Consider the following 19,268-nt stretch of genomic DNA (forward strand, 5'->3'; position numbering starts at 1 on the left):
AATGCAAGCTAAATCTTCATAACTGGTATATCGACGATGGTATACTAGGTGGCCCATCGGCTAAAGTTATGAAGGCAATCCAGATAATAAAATCCAGCGGACTGCGAACTAATCTCGACAAGAGCAAATATTATCCTCTTGGGATCATCGACCACGATACTTGTTCAATCATACACCATTGAATGCTTTAACACATCTCGGATCTCAGTAGGTAAAGACGAGTCCTTTATTAAGTTCTTCTCCGATATTTTAAGAGAGATAGCTCTCATGCGCGATACACTATCCCGTCTCCCAGCTCACCAAGCTATCTTCCTATTAAAGAAATACCTTCTAATTCCAAGAATTTTATATACACTCCGATCGTCACGAATCTCTTATACGATGTCAACCTTGCTGCGCATGAACTAGAGATTAAACGCCTCACAGAAAATATTCAATTTTTAATTTGGAGACCTATCTTGGTTACAGGCTACCTTACCAACTAAATCTGGCGGCATTGGCATAAGGTCACCTTCCCTACTTCCGTTAGTGCGTTCATATCCTTTCGCCTGTTCTGCGAGCCCATTATACACACACTCTCAAAACATCCTGACCCCTTACTCATACGGGCAATTGATCTATGGAAGTCTCTCATTAGTCGATCCTCCATCGTCGACACTACAAAATGATTTGGATAAACCTCTAGTTCTCAACTCCGTTGCATACCTTAAATCGAGGAGCCAACCCGAGGACCATTCTCAACTCTTCTTCATTTCAGCACATAGTGGATACGAATTTCTCGAGGTTTCCTATCGAAAAACCTTGACCAGCTCCTAAGCAATGATGAATTATGTTAAACCATCCTTCTTAGACTTAATTGCGATATGATAATGCCTTATCACTGTATCCTCTGTCAAACGTTGATCAACTCCAAAGGTCTTCACTCTCTACATTGCAAGCACTGTAGAGGCAGACTCAAAAATGCAATGATACCATTGCCAGGGCCTTAAAATCTACCGGCATCCCATCAACCCTCTAACCTACTGGCCTTTACAATTCCGATGGTAAGCGGCCTGATGGTTCGACTATGATCCCTTAGAAGAGGTAGGAATTCCCAACCTGGGATTTCTCATGCTTTGATCCTCTTACCCCTTCCAATATAAATAGAGATGCCATACTAGATGCCGAGGTGAATAAACTAGCTATATATTCCCTGCCAATTATATATTCCTACCATTAATCGCCACGACTCTAATGTCTTTCGGCTCTCATGTCCTGACCTTCTTTAAATAGTTGGGAAAACGGATCTCTGTTAGAACCTATGATCCCAAATAGGGATTCTACACGCCAAAGATTATCCATAAACATAATAAAATACAACTCTCTCAGCTTTATACTTTCAATGTCAGAAACCCCCCTAATTGAACATTCTATGCATAGGAAAGACTTTGGCTATTTTGCTCCCAATTATAATGTTAACACTAAAAGGGAACTTGACTTTCAATATAAAAGATAGCAAGAATTAATGACTTTATATAATTATGATTTAATATATTTTTATTATGTGTACATTATTATTCGCTATTTATTTACTAATATATTATGTGGAAAATAATGCCTTACTTATACTACAATATTTAGATTTATTCCGATTTTATAATCCTATTAAATATAAAAATATTTTTTATAACTATATCAAATCAAATATGAATATTATAACAAATAATGCAACTATTTCATTTAAAAGTAAAGTGCTTTTTTAACGAGCTTTTTGTTTTCGTACCGTTACCAACAATGTAACAAGGTAGCCCAAATCTAGTGAAATAATTTGGCAGATCATTTATTATACTCGCTGAATTAATATGTGCTAAATCGGCGATTTCAGTCTATTTAGTAAAGGCGTATACGAAATTAAAAAATGCCTTACAGAAATGGGGTCTGATGATTATTACGTTCTTACGATAAAAATATCTTTCTATGCGGGAAGGAGATGCGAGACAGGAGATCAGCTAAATCTAGTAAAGGTTTTTATTGCTTACCGCAACAATCCAAATGCCACTACGGGTAATCTCCTGTAGAAGGATGTTTGGTTTGCCATTCAGAATGACGTTTGATCAGTGGAAATTCACGAGAGAAAGACCAGAAAACTTATAGGAACAAAAATATTATAAAGACAGAAACGTTGAGTCTCGTGATATTGAAAATAATCAAAATGTTTATATAGAAAACGAGAGGGTCGCAAGTCATCGTAAAATTGCTCTGTATGTTGTTGAGTCCTATGACAGAATAAAAAAAACAAGCATATTGAACAACGGAGAAATGTTCACGTCAAGTAAAGTAAATACCTATAACAATGATGGAAGACTTAGACTGCGTAGATGATAAACGAATGACTTTAAAAAAAGGGTTTTGAAACCCCCATCATGCCACCATGTCTAAATATTAATAAAATATCGATCAGGATTACGGTGCTAGGACTCAAAAATAATTTAAAAACCGGTGCGGATGATGGTCTTTAACAAAAAAGATAAACAAATACAACATCTATCAATGGGCATTTTTCCTCTAACACCTTCTTATTTTAAAAACATTAGCCCATAAAATACGAATCTACACATTGGAAGTCAAAGAATTCCTTTATTTTAAGACACAAATTGAAATAATTATAAACACTGCAAGTTTTTAGGGGATCAATTATGATTTTCATAATCGTATACTCTCCCCTCTCCCCCTTATCTTGATTTTATCATATAAAATATTTATTTGAAATGGTAAATATTATAGAGAAATTTTTTGAAGACAAGATCCTATCGGTCATTGTCGCGTATTCATCTATAGTTCAATCGTTCTTGTTCCATTATTGATCGAATGCATGTTTTAACACCTTCCGTCTAGAATGATCTATTAAATGAATACGACTTAAAGAATATAGTTAACGCGATTTTTTAAATTCATTTATCTATCTAAAATTAAATAAATGACATAACCGTTAAAAAGAATAATTATGCTTAACCAGAAAAATTAGAGGGAACAATATAACATTTGATTAGAGTCATTCAAGATGATAGAAAACTAATTTGTTCTTTTATTTGTGATTTTTATTTTATCGTCGCATGAAAATTATAATATTTTATTTCCACATTTTATAATTTTACAGGAGAGCAGTTTTAAAAAATTAAATATCTAATGTTTTCAATAGGATTGCTAGGCTAATATCGGATTTAATTTGAATTATATTATAAATATTTAGGATTTTTTAAGATGGTATAATTATAAAAAATTGATTCATATATTAAAGTCATTTTTGACAAAACGTGGATATAGAATAACCTAATTCTCATGCGACGTTATATAAATTGCAAAATAATTTATTTACCTCAAATAATTTTAAAAAATAAATAAAAATCAGCTCTTAATTCTGATAAAGAACTACTAAAAGATTCGATAACAGCCTATTCTGTTATAGCCAAAATTGATTTTTACAAGAAATTTGAAATATTTGAACCCCATTAATAATAATTTTTGAAATACAAACATACAAATGATTATATCAAATTTTAAAATATATATAATCTTTTTTTGCTTCACCACATCTCGGTCATCTATATTTTATAAATATGTGAAATTTTCTATCAATGTAGCAGTCATTTTTTCTGTTCAATCTTTATATACATCGAAAATTCTCCAAAGATTAACCCAGTCCTGCTCGTTCATAATAGGCACTGCCCATATTTTTTCTAAACTCAACTATAATTTTTTAGAGTTAAACCCTTTTGGAGGCATTCATCTAATTATTCTATTTCCAGTGCGTTCTATTTTATCTAAGTAAGCTATACAGCGGGCGAGGACTTAATTTTAAAATGTGTTCTTTCATTTCGAGGGGAGCCAACTCATGGAACTCTTTTAAACACATCAAATTCTTGAAAGATCAGCTATTGCATTGTATATTAATTCCAAATCTAAGTAACAAAATTAGTCCACATATAGCTTTATTTGTGCTGCAGTAAATTTTTTTTTATTTATTGGACTGTAGTAAAAAAGTATGACCTTTTAAGGAAAGCGGAAAATATTAAGCGCTATAGGAAAAAGAAAAATAAAATTGCGCTATTCTTGAAAAGAATATTTATAAAAACATTTGAAAAACTTACTCTGCATTTATAGTAAACGCGTTATCTTCAAGCATTGAGTTATTTAATGCAGCGTTATTACAGCTGATTCAGTTTTAAAAACTAATTAAAGATAAAGCTAAAATAGAAGCAATTCAAAAATCATATATATCTTTTTAGCGTTCACTATTATTTTTATTATGGCATCGCATATTTTTTATAACGCATCGCAGCACATGTTTTTCAAATTTTATCATAGCGTTTGAAGTAACGTGTTTACTATAAATAAGTCTTTAATAATTTAATTTTGTCAATCCAAAATAAATGTTAAACAAAGTCCAAATCCGACTAAATCGAGAGAATATTTATCCGAGATCGACCTACCGGAGTTCTGTTGGTCGTTGGACTCGAATTGGATTTAAACTTGAAACTGTTTGTAGCTCTTTCACACACCTTTTTTAGAAATTTCTGAGGATGATTTTAAAGAAATAGAAGAAAAAATAGACAGGTAGTTTTATCAGTATATTTAAAAAAAAGGCATTATAAATTTTAAAAATATGTCTATCCTTATTTCATATCATTCCCATGTAAGGAATAAAGAAGTTATCCTAACCCCTTCCCCTTATTTTGTCCTGTTTATTAATCAGATTTAATTTCTTGTATTTTTTCCTATAGGTGGGATCTACCACACCCTACTGGTTACACATTTGGTAAGAGGAGAGGTGGCCAAAGATATCTTCAAGAATTTGTTTGCCGTAAAATTTAACGTTTATTTAATGTGATGTACCTTTTTTAAATAATGATATCTCAAGTTATAAAATTTATGTATTGTGGGACTTGTTTTGTTATAATAATTTGTGGAAATAGGTAATGTGTGCACTAATTAGTGTTGTTAAACGGCTCAATTTGAGCCGATTTTAAAAATGGCTAACTCAATATTTTATCCAGGAAAATGTCTAAGCGATTTTGCTAATAGATGTCCAAACTTTTGTGCCATCTATGAGTAAAATTAGGTTTGCGCAATATTCCGAATAAAATATCGAGTTAGCCATTTTTAAAATCGAATCAAATCTAGCCGTTTAACACTAACTCTAATTTAACAAATCAATCACATTCATAGTTGTTAAAGTAGAGCTCTGGTTTTATTTGTATTTGTAGCGATAGCTAGCGTGCTTTTTTTGAGAGTACAATTAGCAAAGTATTTGTATTATGAAATCTAATCGGAATTAGGATTTAGTATTTATAATCTTAGATCAGAAACAGAGATTAATGATATCGAATGATACAAATAATATTACAGTGGAAAAAGATAGTGTTCTTAATAATAATATTGTTATTATATGAATAAAACATCAAAGCTGAATGTGATTCATTGTTTATTATTTCACCAATATTTTTATTGTTTAAATGGCCTTCTTTTTCCATTCTTCCATTGAAATCCCTGTACAGATTAGGCGTATATGGTAATGTTGTATATATTTTCATAGAATAGCTTTATTAAAATTTTATTATTTGTTAGAAAATATAAATATTCACTACAGTGAAAATTTTAGAAATGAAAATAAAACTCTAATTGGTTCAGTATATAATTAAATATTTTACTTAAAAATGGGAATTTCAAAATGAACCCTTTTTTAGGTATTTTAAAAAAAAATTCAAAATTTTCATGGGGCTCTTCAAATATTTCAGGGGGCTTATGTCACTGTGTGCTCCCGCCTCACCTCCCCCCCCTCTTTGTGACTCTACTGTGAAACAATACTTTTCGAGAAAATTATACGTCTTTTCATATTGGAAATATGACAGGTGAATTTTTAAAAATGCTCTTCTGTAATTTAAGATAAGGAAACACTATAATTCTCAGCCAGTACTTTTTTGAAAATTATAGATTTTAGATAGCCATTAGATCTCAAAGTTAGATTATAAATAAATCATTAATTTTTTGAAACTTTAGATAAAGCCCATGAGTATTAGATTATAGGTAAGACTTTACCTAAATTAATTTTCTAATATTTACTGCAAACCTAATACTACAATCAGTTATTCTTGATTTATGTTTTTTTCCTACTAATTTTTTTTATTGAGCAATTAAAATACTATTAATTCTTAATGATATCATATGACGAATAAAAAAAATTCATTATTAAAAGGTAAAGACAGAAACTTAAACTATAAATCAATTTAATAAAATAAATTTAATTATGATGATTAATGCATGATATTTTTATTCAAATTGTATATAACAGTTATTTCTGATTTACATTTTCATTTCTCATCAGATCAGTCGGCCTTTGGCTAATTATTGAACAATTACTATAATTCTGGATTTCGTCATATTGTGTAAACTAAAATTCAAAAAAAATATTAAAATAAAATTATTTTTTAAAAAATCAACTTTTAGATATATCATAAATAATGACTTGATTGGCCTTATATTAGTGATCACGAATAAAAATAAGTGTGGGATTTGAAAAATTGCAAGCCATGTTTAAAAGGAGTTAAGGAAGAATTTAGCGAATGGCATATAATGGGTTACCTTCAGAAACCCTAAAACCATTAGGTAACCCGATAATAGAAGTGTGCAAGGGGGCTGGTGAATTAAAGGTATTACTGAAATAACGAGCGAGCGAGTCGATTTAACATATTTTATGTGCGGAATGAGCAGATCGGACTTTTTGAAAATAATGGGCAGGCGGATTATTTATTCCAGCCATTTAGACCTTTAACCGATCCCTACCAATAAATCTTATAGAGCTTAAAATCAGCTATTAAACAATATTTCTAGATTGATCAATATTCTCCAACCTATAAAAAAATGCCCCTGTTCTTGAAGCTTTCAGTGGTACAAAAGAAAAAATGAAATTCCAATTCTGAACCACTGTTGAATACTTTCGCCAAATTCCTGCATTAGTTCCCTTAGAAAGACGAATTATCCGATGCAATATAACGAATGCAAACCATATCACAAATAAATCTTCTTAGTTTCCTCAAACATGACACACCTCTAAAACAGCATTCAAACTACATAAATGAACTATTTAACAAACCCAATATATCAGCACAAACAAGAGCTCAAAAAATACATTTGTAGACAACCATAGATGAAAGGACTAACATTATTAAAGAGGATGTAAAGCAGAGTGATCAAACTAAGGTGGAAAAATATAAATTGATACCATGGGGTGATGACTGATGAGAATCATGACTGTGGCAGATCTGATATTTTATTGATTCTTTTAAATATATAGCAGTAGCTTTGTGAAAAAGAGTTAAAGCAAAGTGGAGGGTTAACATTTAATTTTTTTTTCCAATAACAACAAAAAAGGGGGGGGAATAAAATTTTATCCAAAAATTAGCAAAAAATGAAAAATCTAAAATAGTTTTAATAAGGGGAAATGGCAGAGATTCTGAATAGTTGGTCAAAAAATTTTGAGAAGTTCACCATTTTTAGGGGGTGGGCTTTCCTATGAACTTTGAACATACCTAAGACGTTTTAACCATATCAAATCAATTTTTTTTTCTCATGCCATAAGAATCGTTATGGCAACTTATCTGTAGCCTATCTTTTCGATTTCCCTCCTATTTTCGAAGGAAAAGACAGAAACCCTGAATATACGACATTATAATATTTTTAATTTAAATTTTAGCAGAAAAAATTTATATGTAAATATCGCTTTTATTTCAAGGAAAAAATACAAAACTTTATTTTATTAATAATATTTTTTTTAAAAATTATTTATTGGTTATTTGGCAAAAAAATTTGATTTTCAACACCTTAAGAAATAAAAATATTTTTTTCTTATTTAATTTTTTTTAGAGAAAATGTCAAAATTTTTTAAATATTATTTTTGACAAGATGATTAAAAAATTAATTACTATTCAATTTGATTTTCTTTATAGATTTCTAATTTCAAGAGATGATCATCAAAATTATATTTCTTTTTAAATAAATAATTACTTTTGCATAAATTATGATGTTGGAAGGATATACTAAAATATATAGTATAATTGTGTATAAATTTATTTAAAAAAAATTTATTATCCATAAAATTTATTTTTATTTTCGACCCAAAGATACTTTAAGTAAAAAAAATTGATTAAAAAATATCCTCCTATAAGTAAGTGAATTGAAAATTATAATACATTTTATTTAAATTGAATTTTAAAATGATATATATAATATGATTAAAATAAAATTGGGTTTAATGTTGTTAAACGGCTCAATTTGGTCCATTATTAAATTAAGATTTTAGCCTAATATTAAACAAGCCTGGTGATTTTGTTAATAGATGTCAACCTTTCTGCCATCTATGAGCAAAATCTCCGGGCTTGCTTAATATTTTTTGGCTAAAATATTGGGTAAGCCGTTTAAGACTATCATAAGTATTATTAACAGGAGGGGTGGGGGGGGGGGGGGTGGGGGGTTAATAACGGTTTTGTTTTTACAAAATAAGATAAACTAAAACCCTGTGAGTTGGCTCGAAACCAGATCCGGCCAATTTTTATTTCAAGAGATCGAACTGGGTTAGGGCTTAAATATTTTTAAAGGTATATGGTCATTATTTTCAGTTTTAAATTTATTTGTTTGAAAACATTTTTTTTTCGAATTCGGAAAATAAATTTGATTTTGCATAAAAATATATTCCAGAATGTGTAGAATGCGCGCCTTATAAATTTCTGACAATTTTTTGAACCTATTCTCATAGATTTTCTTAAATATAAATAAAAATTTATTCCAAGATTCTTGATAAAGTTTTACAAATTGGTAGGATTGGGTCTGGTGTTAAACAGTTCAATTTTTAAAAATGCCGAGAAATTTAGAAATTTTTCTCATAGATGGAAGGAAGGTTTCAACATCTATTAACAAAATCATGAGACTTGCGTAATATTATTTATGTTAAAATCTTAATTTAGGCGAAATCGAGCCGATTAGCAACATTATTTCGGTATAATCATCGGATATTTTAAATTAAATAAATCCTCTTATATGAATCATTTAGTGGTGAGTTTTACCCCAGTTTAGTCAGGTGATGATACTTTATAAAGACCATGATTAGGCCTTGTTGGGATCAGTTTTTTTTATCGTGTGGTGCAAAAATATATTGCTTTTTTTTTGAAAAAACGTTGCCAAAAGGGAATGACCCAAGTAATTTCAAATTTTTTTGGAGAGTATATTTAAGTTTCTTCGAGATTAAGATCATTTAGTCTCTATATAAATTATTTTCAGAATCTAATGTCTTGCCCCAATTCTTTTTAATATGATGGGTATCAGATTAAATTTTTTGGGTTAAAGAGGGATCCGTTAAGATAGGTAATATTTTCTTTAGTCAAAGCTCTCCTAAGTCTTTTGGAATATCATACCCAGAATCCTATATTTGTTTAATAGCTCTTAAGAATTAGCGTTGAGACAGTGTTTTATGATAAAACAAATCTAATTAAAATAGATCGTCTTTTGATATTATTTGATAGTCTAAAAAAATCGTCAGTTTTCATCAAATGAATTAGCATAAGCGTAATATCTTTAGTCCCATTTTTAATAGGTGAGCAATTAAACGTCCGCTTAAAGCTTAAAAAGCTTCCTTTTTTACGCTACCCGATGTAAATATAAAAACGTTATTAATTAAATATTTGCAAATAATTTTTAATGATCATCTTGTCTTTAATGACGCGTGGATAATTTCCGAAAGACCAATTTTTCTAAATATAATTTATATAATTTTAATAATTATAGAAAAATTCGTTAAAATACCCTACTCTTCCATTTATTTATTTATCTTATTTTTGCATCGATTTTTTTTACCTTTTTTTGAAATCTCATTATAACGGATGTTAAAATTACTGATCCAAGATAGTGGATTTGGATGTTGACCATGATTTTGATTAAATTTATTGACAACAAATAAAGGGACACTCTAAATTTAGAAAAACATATATATTTAAAAAAGAAAAGTAAAAAAAATTTGCTAGTTATTCCTTATCAAAGTTTTTCTCTAATTGATATGTTAAATTTAAAAATACGTTATTTAAAAGTTATATTAATTAAACTGTATAAAATATATACCTATAATGTCGAACTGTATAATAAACTAAATTTGAATAAACATGATTAGAATTCTTTTTTTATAATCCTACTAATCAGTCCAGGTTCGGGTAGGCTAGATTCTAATATGCTTCGTCCTTGATGGACGCGTCTGATATTTATAATAAAAAGAACTAGGCAAAGCTTTGACGTATGGTTATGCTTATGGCACGTTGATATCAATGTCATTCATATTTGCATTGATTATTCATTTATTAGAATATTATGAAGTCCGCCTGCAGCTGACTTCAATATATGTACACTTTTGATAAAAGAATCGTAAGCCCGGGTTTATCAATGTTATATATTATATATATATATCAGAGACCTGCAGGCCCGGCCAAGTTGTATTTTAATTTTTTTTAAATTTACCCGGGCTGGGCCTATAAATTTTTTTAAAAAAAGATGAGCCGGGCCGTATATTTTAAAACATAAATTTTAAATCGCCATTTTAGCTGTAAAAATTTTAAAAAAATAAAATATATTTTTAAAAAATCCGGGCCGTGCCTGAAAATTATCTTTAAAAAACCCGGGCCGGGCCGAAAAAAATTTTTAAAAAAAATCAGGGCCGGGCCGAAAAAATTTTTCAAAAAATAATCCGGGTCGGGCCGGGCCGTACAAATGGCACCTCTGCAGGTCTCTGATATATATATCGAAATAATATGTACATATATAAACCAACAAATGACTGCTTGGTCAACCTCGCAGCCCTTCTTTCACAATAATTTAAAAAGGATTGACATCATATTGTTGTTTAACAGGTATAACATATAATATTTTCATAAGATATCATATAAAATTTAATATATAATCTACGAATCTACATATAAACATTACTAGATAGACATTGTATACTATTAAAAGTTATATATATAATGTAAAAATACACAATTACAACACGCCCACTACTCACAGGCCACGTGTTACATCCTCACCCCCCCCCCCCCAATACACACTCTTTCATATACTTCCCAAAATTCACTTCGTTTTGCATATACAAGTCACTTAATAACTTCTCACAAAAATATAAGGTTTCCTTTAGAGTCAAAGTTCATCTGTTATTCTTCATCTTAGAACCAAATACATTTTACATCCTAATCTATTAAATCACTTTAAATTTTTCATTTCGCTTCATAGTTCATCGTTTACCATCCTAACATAAATCATCTGAAATCACATTTATTATGTCACAATGATAAAATAAATTTTTAAATGCAGCATATTTATCATATCACAATGGTAAAATTTCTTTAAATTTATATGTTTTCACCTATATCATATCACAATGATAAAATTATGGTTCAACTGTAACGTAAATTTAAATTACTAATTTTCAATTTTATCTTTTTGCACAAACTTTCTAAATTTAAACGGCTTTAGATAGTTTTTCTCTTTATTAAATCATTATAAAAAAATATATCAATATTTGTATTTAGAGAAATTTTATTATAGCAAAGAATATCGTAAGATTCTATTATTGAGTATGTGATATTAATATTTTAAAGTAAGTAAAGTATATTACCCATTAGCCATTTGAGAAATATAACCTGGTCCGAATAATTTTCTCGATATGTGAATTTTGTCTCAGATAGATATATAATCAAATTTAAAAAAAAACACTTATGAGGCGAAGGCAGATGGACGCGAAAGAGTTCTTAAAATCTAGTCAGATGATGAGTGAATACATAGTCAAATATTTAGAAAATATTCATATTCGACCAGTAATTCCTGATGTGGAACCTGGATTTTTAAAACATTTGATTCCTCTTGAAGCCCCAAACGAAGCTGAAAATTGGGAAAACATAATGTCGGACGTAGAATATAAGATCATGCCCGGGGTAAATTTAAGCAATTTATTATAATGTTTTAAAAAAAAATTAAAATTTACATCATTTTGAAAATGAAAAATTACGATTACACTAATTTCAATTGATAAGTTTCATTAAACTGGGAAAAATTAATTTCAAATTTTATGAATAAGTGATACAATATTCATTAGTATTTTACGATAAGTGTTGTTAAACGGATCGATTTGAGCCAATTTTTAATAACGACTAACTCAATTTTTATTCAAAAATATATTGCACAAACCTGAAGACTTTGCTCATAGATAGCTCAAAGGTTTGGACATCTATTAGCCAAATCTTTAAGTTCAGGCAAAAATTTTCGGGCTAAAATATTGAGTTAGCTGTTTTTAAAAATCGGCTCAAGTCGAGACGTTTAACAATACTATTTTCAGTACTTTCTTATCGTATTCAATTATTTTACTGATGCATTATTTTTAAGAATTAATATAAAAATTAAATTTTAAATATCATTCTGAAATTTCCGCTTCCAAAATAGAATTTTTTTTGTAATTTTTATAAGATAACGCATTGGCAGCACCCCGGATTTTTCGCCTATTTTCCGGCCGGAAATTCTTATCCATCTATACTAGCTGACATGCTATCTGATGCTATTGGTTGCGTTGGCTTTTCCTGGGTAATATTCTTAACAGACTTCTGTATAAAGCAATTTTTTTAATGTCATATCCGGAATAATCTTTTTAGGGCATGGGCCAAATTAATCTAAATCTTTTTTTGGAATGGCCCATCCAGAGATGATATTTTTAAGCCCGGCCGGCCTCCAAATCTTTAAAATGAGTCATTTTTATTAATTTTGCATGTTTAAAGTTTTTTTTTACAATTTCCCTATAATTTTTCTTTTCTTCTTCTGTATAATATATTTTTTTAAAGGCTGCTAGTCCTTCTTGCACAGAGTTGGAGACCATCATCTTAGATTGGCTAGGTATTATTTAGATAAATATATAGTATTATATTATTTATGTTGTATATATATATATAATAAAGATTTCTTTTGAACTAATCTAGATTACAAATACAAATATTTAATTACAACCCTAATATATAAATATTTTCTTTTCTATATTTTACTACAAAGCCAAAATGCTTCATTTGCCTCAACATTTTTTGTATCACTTACCAGGTAGTACTGGGGGAGGTGTTTTACAAGTATATATTAGGATATATAAATATATATATTATTATTTTTTTAAATGTTTAACAAAATAAAAGTTTGAATTATACAGAATTTAAATAGTAATATATAACTTTATTAAATTATAAAATATTTATACCAAATATTTATATCGATTTACAGGGATCGGCAAGTGAATGTATCTTAGTGAGTATGCTAACAGCTAGAAATCAAGCACTAGAGAGCTTAAAACAAAAATATCCAGAAGAATGTGGCGGCGTCCTTTTAAATAAACTTGTTGCATATTGTTCTAATCAAGTATTCAACCGTTTCTTAAAATATATCTCTTCAATATCGTTTAATTTATTTTAAAATCTATATTATATAAAATAAATTAATCTAAAAATGTATATATAGTTCATTGAACTTTACTCTAGAATTCAATTCTCATAAATTTTAAAGAAGTATCCCTATAGGAAATATGAACTCACAGTTAATAATAAATTTATCTAATGTCCTATTTATATGAAAGAATTTAAAAATTTTTAAATATTTATTTCATTTATCAAAGGCCCATTCGGCCGCTCATAAAGCTTCAATAATAAGCTTTGTCAACCTGCGTGGTCTTAAAACCGACGATGAATTTGCGCTTAGAGGACATGAATTAGAAAAGGCTATACAAGTATTTTTTTTTATAAATCCAATTAAAATAATATACAAAAAATTTTTAAAAATTTATATATTGTAGGAGGATATCAAGAATGGATTTTTCCCTTTTATGGTAATATTATTATAAATTGTTTATGTTAACAAAATTAGGTGCTTTAAATAACTTTATAAAATTAATTATTTTGAAGGTGTTGGCGACGTTAGGCTCCACTTCTTGCTGTTCTTTTGATAATATAAGAGAAATAGGGGAAATAAGTCAAAAACATGGCATGTGGTTCCACATCGATGCTGCCTATGCGGGTTCAGCATTTGTATGCCCCGAATTCCTACCCTATTTGGATGGGGTAGAAGTTAGTATAACATTTTTTTTTAAATGAAAGTTTATTTAAAAAATATCTGGAATCATTTTTTATTTATAGGAAATGTAAATGGAAATGAAACCCATTTTTTAAATTAACAAGAACCTGTTATGAAACCGTTTCTAGAAAAAAAAAATGACTAATATATATTATAATGTTCAAAATGTTGGGTGATTTATTTTAAAAGAATTTATTTATTTTTTGAATATTTTTAAATTAATTTTTTCAATGAATAGTGGAACCGGAAACAGAACCTGAAACCTTTAGAAACACGTCAAATCTTAGAAACAGGAACCATTTTTTAATCGGAACTATTTCTTAGTCCAGGTTTCAAAGTCTGGACTTTTAATTAGTAAAATATTCTGAACCGAAAACAGAACCTAGTCTTAGTTCTGAACTCTATAAATTGATCGCATCACATGGTAGAGGAGTTATTTTGTAGTGTTCGTTTGCATGAAAGTTTTATGTATATTTAGAGTTAATATTTTAAAATGGTAATTATGGTTTACAAAAAGGCATATATAATTATGCTCATATTTTTTTGAAAAAACATTTATAGTATGCCGATTCATTTAACACTAACCCTAATAAATGGATGCTGACAAATTTCGATTGCTCCGCATACTGGTATATACCTCATTGCATTGTTTGTAAACATAACAATAGGATTATTTTATGAATATGAATCATAATTACTAGGGTAGTAAACTCGTAACTAAGGGGACATGGGAGTTCGCCGTCTCTATTAAATTTCTATTCCAAATGGTATTATTGATGCAAATCTATTTTTCAAAAGTAAATTTCAATTTAAAAAAAGGGTTTGCGATTTGTCGTACTTTTTTAATAAAAAAAATACGTGTATCATCCCTTTTTTAAATTGAATTTGCAATTTTATTAAGTATATAGTCAATTCAAAATTTTAACTAAACTATAAAAAGGAATTAATTTTTGTAGATAATATTATGGCCTGCCTTTTGATTTCATTAATTTTTAAATATTCCATTTTAAAAGGATAATAATTTTTTTACGTTTTATTTTACATATAAATAAATATCTAGAAATAGATTTTTAGACCCCTCCCCCCTTTCCCTCTTTATTATTCTTACCTGAGTAACAAGATTTTGTGGGAAATATATTAACGTGCAAAATAATTAATTAAAAAAGTATTAAAAAAACAAACCAGTTTGCGTTTTTTAAAATGGTTTCTAACACCAAGCATTAATTTGATCATTTGAATGATGATAATTGAAATGCATTATTTGCAACACAGCGTTTGATGCTTGATTTGTGCGCACTTTAAATTAGTTGCACAAAAATTTATTAGTAATAAATTATGATATATTTTATATTAGTATAACTTGTTTGTATAAAAGTCATTTTAGTTTAATATATAATACATTACATTAGCTATATTAACTTACAATTGGAAAAGGGGGGGGGGGGATTAAATAGTCTAAGTAAATATATAAATTTTCAAATAGGATTTTTGAAGAAGTTTCGTCATTTAACATATTATACTATTATTGAACTTGATTTATATATATTTAAAGGATTAAAAATAGAGACATTTTGATCAATACCTTGAGTGAAAACCCGGTTTACCTTCAGCATAAAAATTCCGGTAATATTATACAAATATTTTATATAAATAATTCTATGAATTTTTATTTTAAAGATAAGGCTGAAGCTATTGACTATAGAGTAATAATAATAGCTATTTATATCAAATTAATCGATATGACTATTTAGCATTGGGGAATTCCATTAAGCCGAAGGTTTAGAGCATTGAAACTATGGTTTGTAATCAGGTCTTATGGCCTATCCGGCATCCAAAAATACATTAGAAATGTATGATAATTTTTTTTATTTAATTCAATTTATCGTCTAATCTATTAAAGCATGTAAATTTAGCCAAATTATTCGAAAGTTTAGTGCGAAATGATCCTAGATTTGAAATTTGTGGGAAAGTTGTGTTGGGACTTGTATGCTTTAGATTAAAAGTATTTTATTTGAAATTTTTGTTACATTATTTTTCAAAAATTAAATATTGGAAGGGGGGCCATGGATGTCCAATGTGGAGGGAGGTGGGGATGTCTACCCCTCGAAGTTCTCTTAAATATCATCTTAATCTAACAAACTCCCCCCCCCCCATCTACATCACACATTTCAGCCCCCCCTTCCCCTTAAAAGTGTAAATATATCACTCTCAATAATTTGAAAGAAAAATCAGTAAAAGTTGAAATTTTTTTCAAATAATGCATAATTCATTTTAGAAAAAATGCATTCCCCACATTTTAGCAAAATCCTCGTTATGCCTCGGGGGAGCATGTGAAAACTATGGATTTGTATTTTTTATATAATCTCTTATTTATAAAATAAGTAAAAGAGTTTCTTCCATGTTTCATCATAAATCAGATATATATTAGATGAACATTGTTATAATGAATAATATTTTAAAGAGGTGGAATTCCGTAAATTTTTATTATACTTAGATGGCCAAAGGTAAATTTTTTATTAAAATTTGCAATCTAATTTTTGGAGAGTTATTTTAATTATGCGGTAGTAATAAAAATATCTTAAACCAGAAAAAAATAATCATAGCTTTAATTATATAATAGTCATTTTTAGCGGGGTTTTTAAATTTATTTTCACGGTGGAAAATTTTAATTTAACGTTTTTTTTTTCTCTAAATTTAAATTTTTTTAAAAAAGGGCCATAATGCCATTAACAAACGACTTTTGGAATTACTTAACAATACTGGGAAAATTCATATGGTTCCTGCTTCACTATGCATCGTATCCAAATCAGAAGACGAACATATAATTACATCTGATAATACTCCTAATAACAACCTAAATGATTTATACGAAAAACAAGATGTTTTTGTTTTGCGATTTGCTATTTGTAAAGAAAACGCGCAACCAGACGAAATAACTTCAGCTTGGAAATTAATTCAAATGATGGCTTCTTTTATATTGAAGCGCCGTACAACAATGAAAGATGAGATTTTGGGAATCTCTGAGCCGAATACTAGAATTTTGGAAACTCTAAGGTATTGCGCCAACACTGAAAATCTGACCGAGCAACTTAAGATAGATCATTTTGTCAATTCTGAATTAAAGGATCATATGCACGCCCATAACAAATTTCATAATAAAACTAAGAACCAAATGGAGGGTAGATATTTTGTCAGTAATCATATGAATTCAAAATTTTCTCCCACGAGGAGTAAGAATTTCTTTGAAAATAATACCAAAAACGGAATCAAAAGTACAACTGATATGTGCGATAAGGTTTCAGTTTCGAATTTACCCAATAAACGAATCTACGATAGCAGAGGAGTAGTCGAATTTAATGATATTATCAAGAGAATTCTTTTAACCCCTAAATTATCGTTCAAGAAATTTCTAGAATTGGAATCTCAACAAAAAATTATACACAAATCACAGATAAAAGCTCCTAAATCTCAAAAATCGATGCAAAAGCTGCTAAGAATTAGACGAAGTTCTAGTACAGATTCATTAAGCCCATCACTAGCTCCCGATGATGAAGTCATTTTCGCAAACGACCTGAATGACTTAGATGAGATTCTAATTAATTCAGACGACATCAATTTAAGAAATGACTTGGGACTAAGGCGAGATTCTGTTGTAACTCGAAAGGTTAGTCAATATCAACCATGCGTAGGAGATGTGACTTTATGCCATGCAAATTCCCATCCCGGGGTACGGGATATATCCGAAAAAGGTATTTCAACTTTAAATAGGTCTCAGGACGATGATATGATAAAATATCCTATAGAATTTAAAAAACGGGGTAAAAGCGCTTCCCTAGATATAGGAATCAATAAGGATAATATTTACATGTTGCGTAATCATTTAAATGAACTTCTCCTGAAATTAAAGCAAATTTGAAAAAGAAAAGAAAAACGTCAGAATTACTCATTTGGGAAAATTATAATAAATATATATTAAAGTGCTTCGTAATCAGGAATATTTAAATTATAAATATTAATATTGCAGGCGACTTTGGCAAAAATTTTTAATTCATTTTTTTTTAAAATCGTTTTTTGTGAAATAAATTCAAGACGTCTTAAAGAAGAAGAAAAAAATATATAAGGGTATTCAAAAGTATAATCTAGCAAAAAATAAATAATAATGTAAATATAAGGTAAGGTGCTGAGTAAGTATGGCATGGTTAATCTAACGCGTTACTTTATCATCTGAAGTAGCAACTGACTAACGCTGCATTTATTAAGTGCGTCCAGCGCTGCGAAATTAAATCGTTAGCGAAATCACAGCTGATTCGTCACAACGTTAATACTTTTTGAAATATGCATAAAAAGATGTGGCTAATCTCATCATTTCAAGCACTATTTACAAAAGTAATTACTTATTATTGACATGATTTCGCATCGATCTAACGAATAGCGTTTAATATAAATGCAGATCAAAAAGCTTTTATTTAATTAATTTAGTAAATGCCAAATTACACCCAAGCATATAGTATATACCTTTGGTTGCGGAATATCTAGGGGGGGGGGGGGGGTGGATTTAGAAACATCTGAAATGACCACCTCATTATGAGCTTTGACACATAATTTCTGTAATGAAAAGGAACTTGAAGGACTTAAATTAGCTTTTTAGAATATTATAATAAAATCCTTAATGTTTAAATATAAATATTTAGTATTTTCTAGCCATCTCCATATTATCATTCATAAGATTTAAACCCGCTTAAATGACCTCAATTATTCTTACTGGAAAATAGTTAATTAACTGTTGAGAAGTTCCTGATTTTTTTTCAACATCCTCTGAATTGTTATTTACAAATCTGCCGTTGCGTTTTGTAAATATTGTTTTCATAACTCATTCCCCATAATTCTCTACATATTTCCAATTTGATTAAGATCAAGATTAGGTCTATAGAAAATTTTGCGATTTTATTCAATTCAAAAAATTAGACTCTAATACGATAAAAAAATTCGATTTAGTTTTACAAATTTCGATTAAATAATTTCTAATTTATTCGTATTATTCTAAAATGTTCGAAAATAGTAAATTTTTAAATACATATTCGAATTATTTATATACTTTACAATTA

At 28.8% G+C, this 19,268-nt stretch overlaps 1 protein-coding gene across 4 annotated transcripts; it reads left to right on the forward strand.

The window, feature by feature from the left end:
• The first annotated feature begins 8,001 nt into the window (after positions 1 to 8,001).
• On the forward strand, positions 8,002 to 18,191 carry LOC135922813 (aromatic-L-amino-acid decarboxylase-like). Of its 4 annotated transcripts, XM_065457296.1 has the most exons (15): positions 8,009 to 8,200; positions 11,789 to 11,999; positions 12,529 to 12,642; positions 12,897 to 12,948; positions 13,102 to 13,172; positions 13,321 to 13,455; positions 13,709 to 13,819; positions 13,886 to 13,918; positions 13,995 to 14,156; positions 14,725 to 14,792; positions 15,716 to 15,786; positions 15,841 to 15,866; positions 15,915 to 16,013; positions 16,064 to 16,165; positions 16,877 to 18,191. In XM_065457296.1, the coding sequence occupies exons 2-15, from the start codon at positions 11,799 to 11,801 to the stop codon at positions 18,077 to 18,079; spliced, it is 2,448 nt and encodes an 815-aa protein (XP_065313368.1). In that variant the 5' UTR covers positions 8,009 to 8,200; positions 11,789 to 11,798; the 3' UTR covers positions 18,080 to 18,191. The 4 variants fall into 4 exon arrangements, with proteins under 4 accessions (XP_065313367.1, XP_065313365.1, XP_065313368.1 ...); XM_065457295.1 differs by having other exon boundaries at positions 8,002 to 8,084; positions 15,716 to 15,866; XM_065457293.1 differs by having other exon boundaries at positions 8,006 to 8,200; positions 15,716 to 15,866.
• The last annotated feature ends 1,077 nt before the right edge of the window (positions 18,192 to 19,268 follow it).

Source organism: Gordionus sp. m RMFG-2023, chromosome 1 (assembly GCF_954871325.1).
Source record: "Gordionus sp. m RMFG-2023 chromosome 1, tfGorSpeb1-WG-v2, whole genome shotgun sequence".
Taxonomy (NCBI): Eukaryota; Metazoa; Nematomorpha; class Gordioida; order Chordodea; family Parachordodidae; genus Gordionus; species Gordionus sp. m RMFG-2023.

Bases quoted from the DNA above. Each gene is read 5' to 3' on its own strand.
- LOC135922813 (XM_065457295.1), top strand. From the start codon at position 11,799: ATGGACGCGAAAGAGTTCTTAAAATCTAGTCAGATGATGAGTGAATAC. The intron at 12,000-12,528 runs GTAAATTTAAGC...AATTTTTATAAG, and splicing joins AATATAAGATCATGCCCGGG to ATAACGCATTGGCAGCACCC. The intron at 12,643-12,896 runs GTAATATTCTTA...ATTTTTTTAAAG, and splicing joins GTTGCGTTGGCTTTTCCTGG to GCTGCTAGTCCTTCTTGCAC.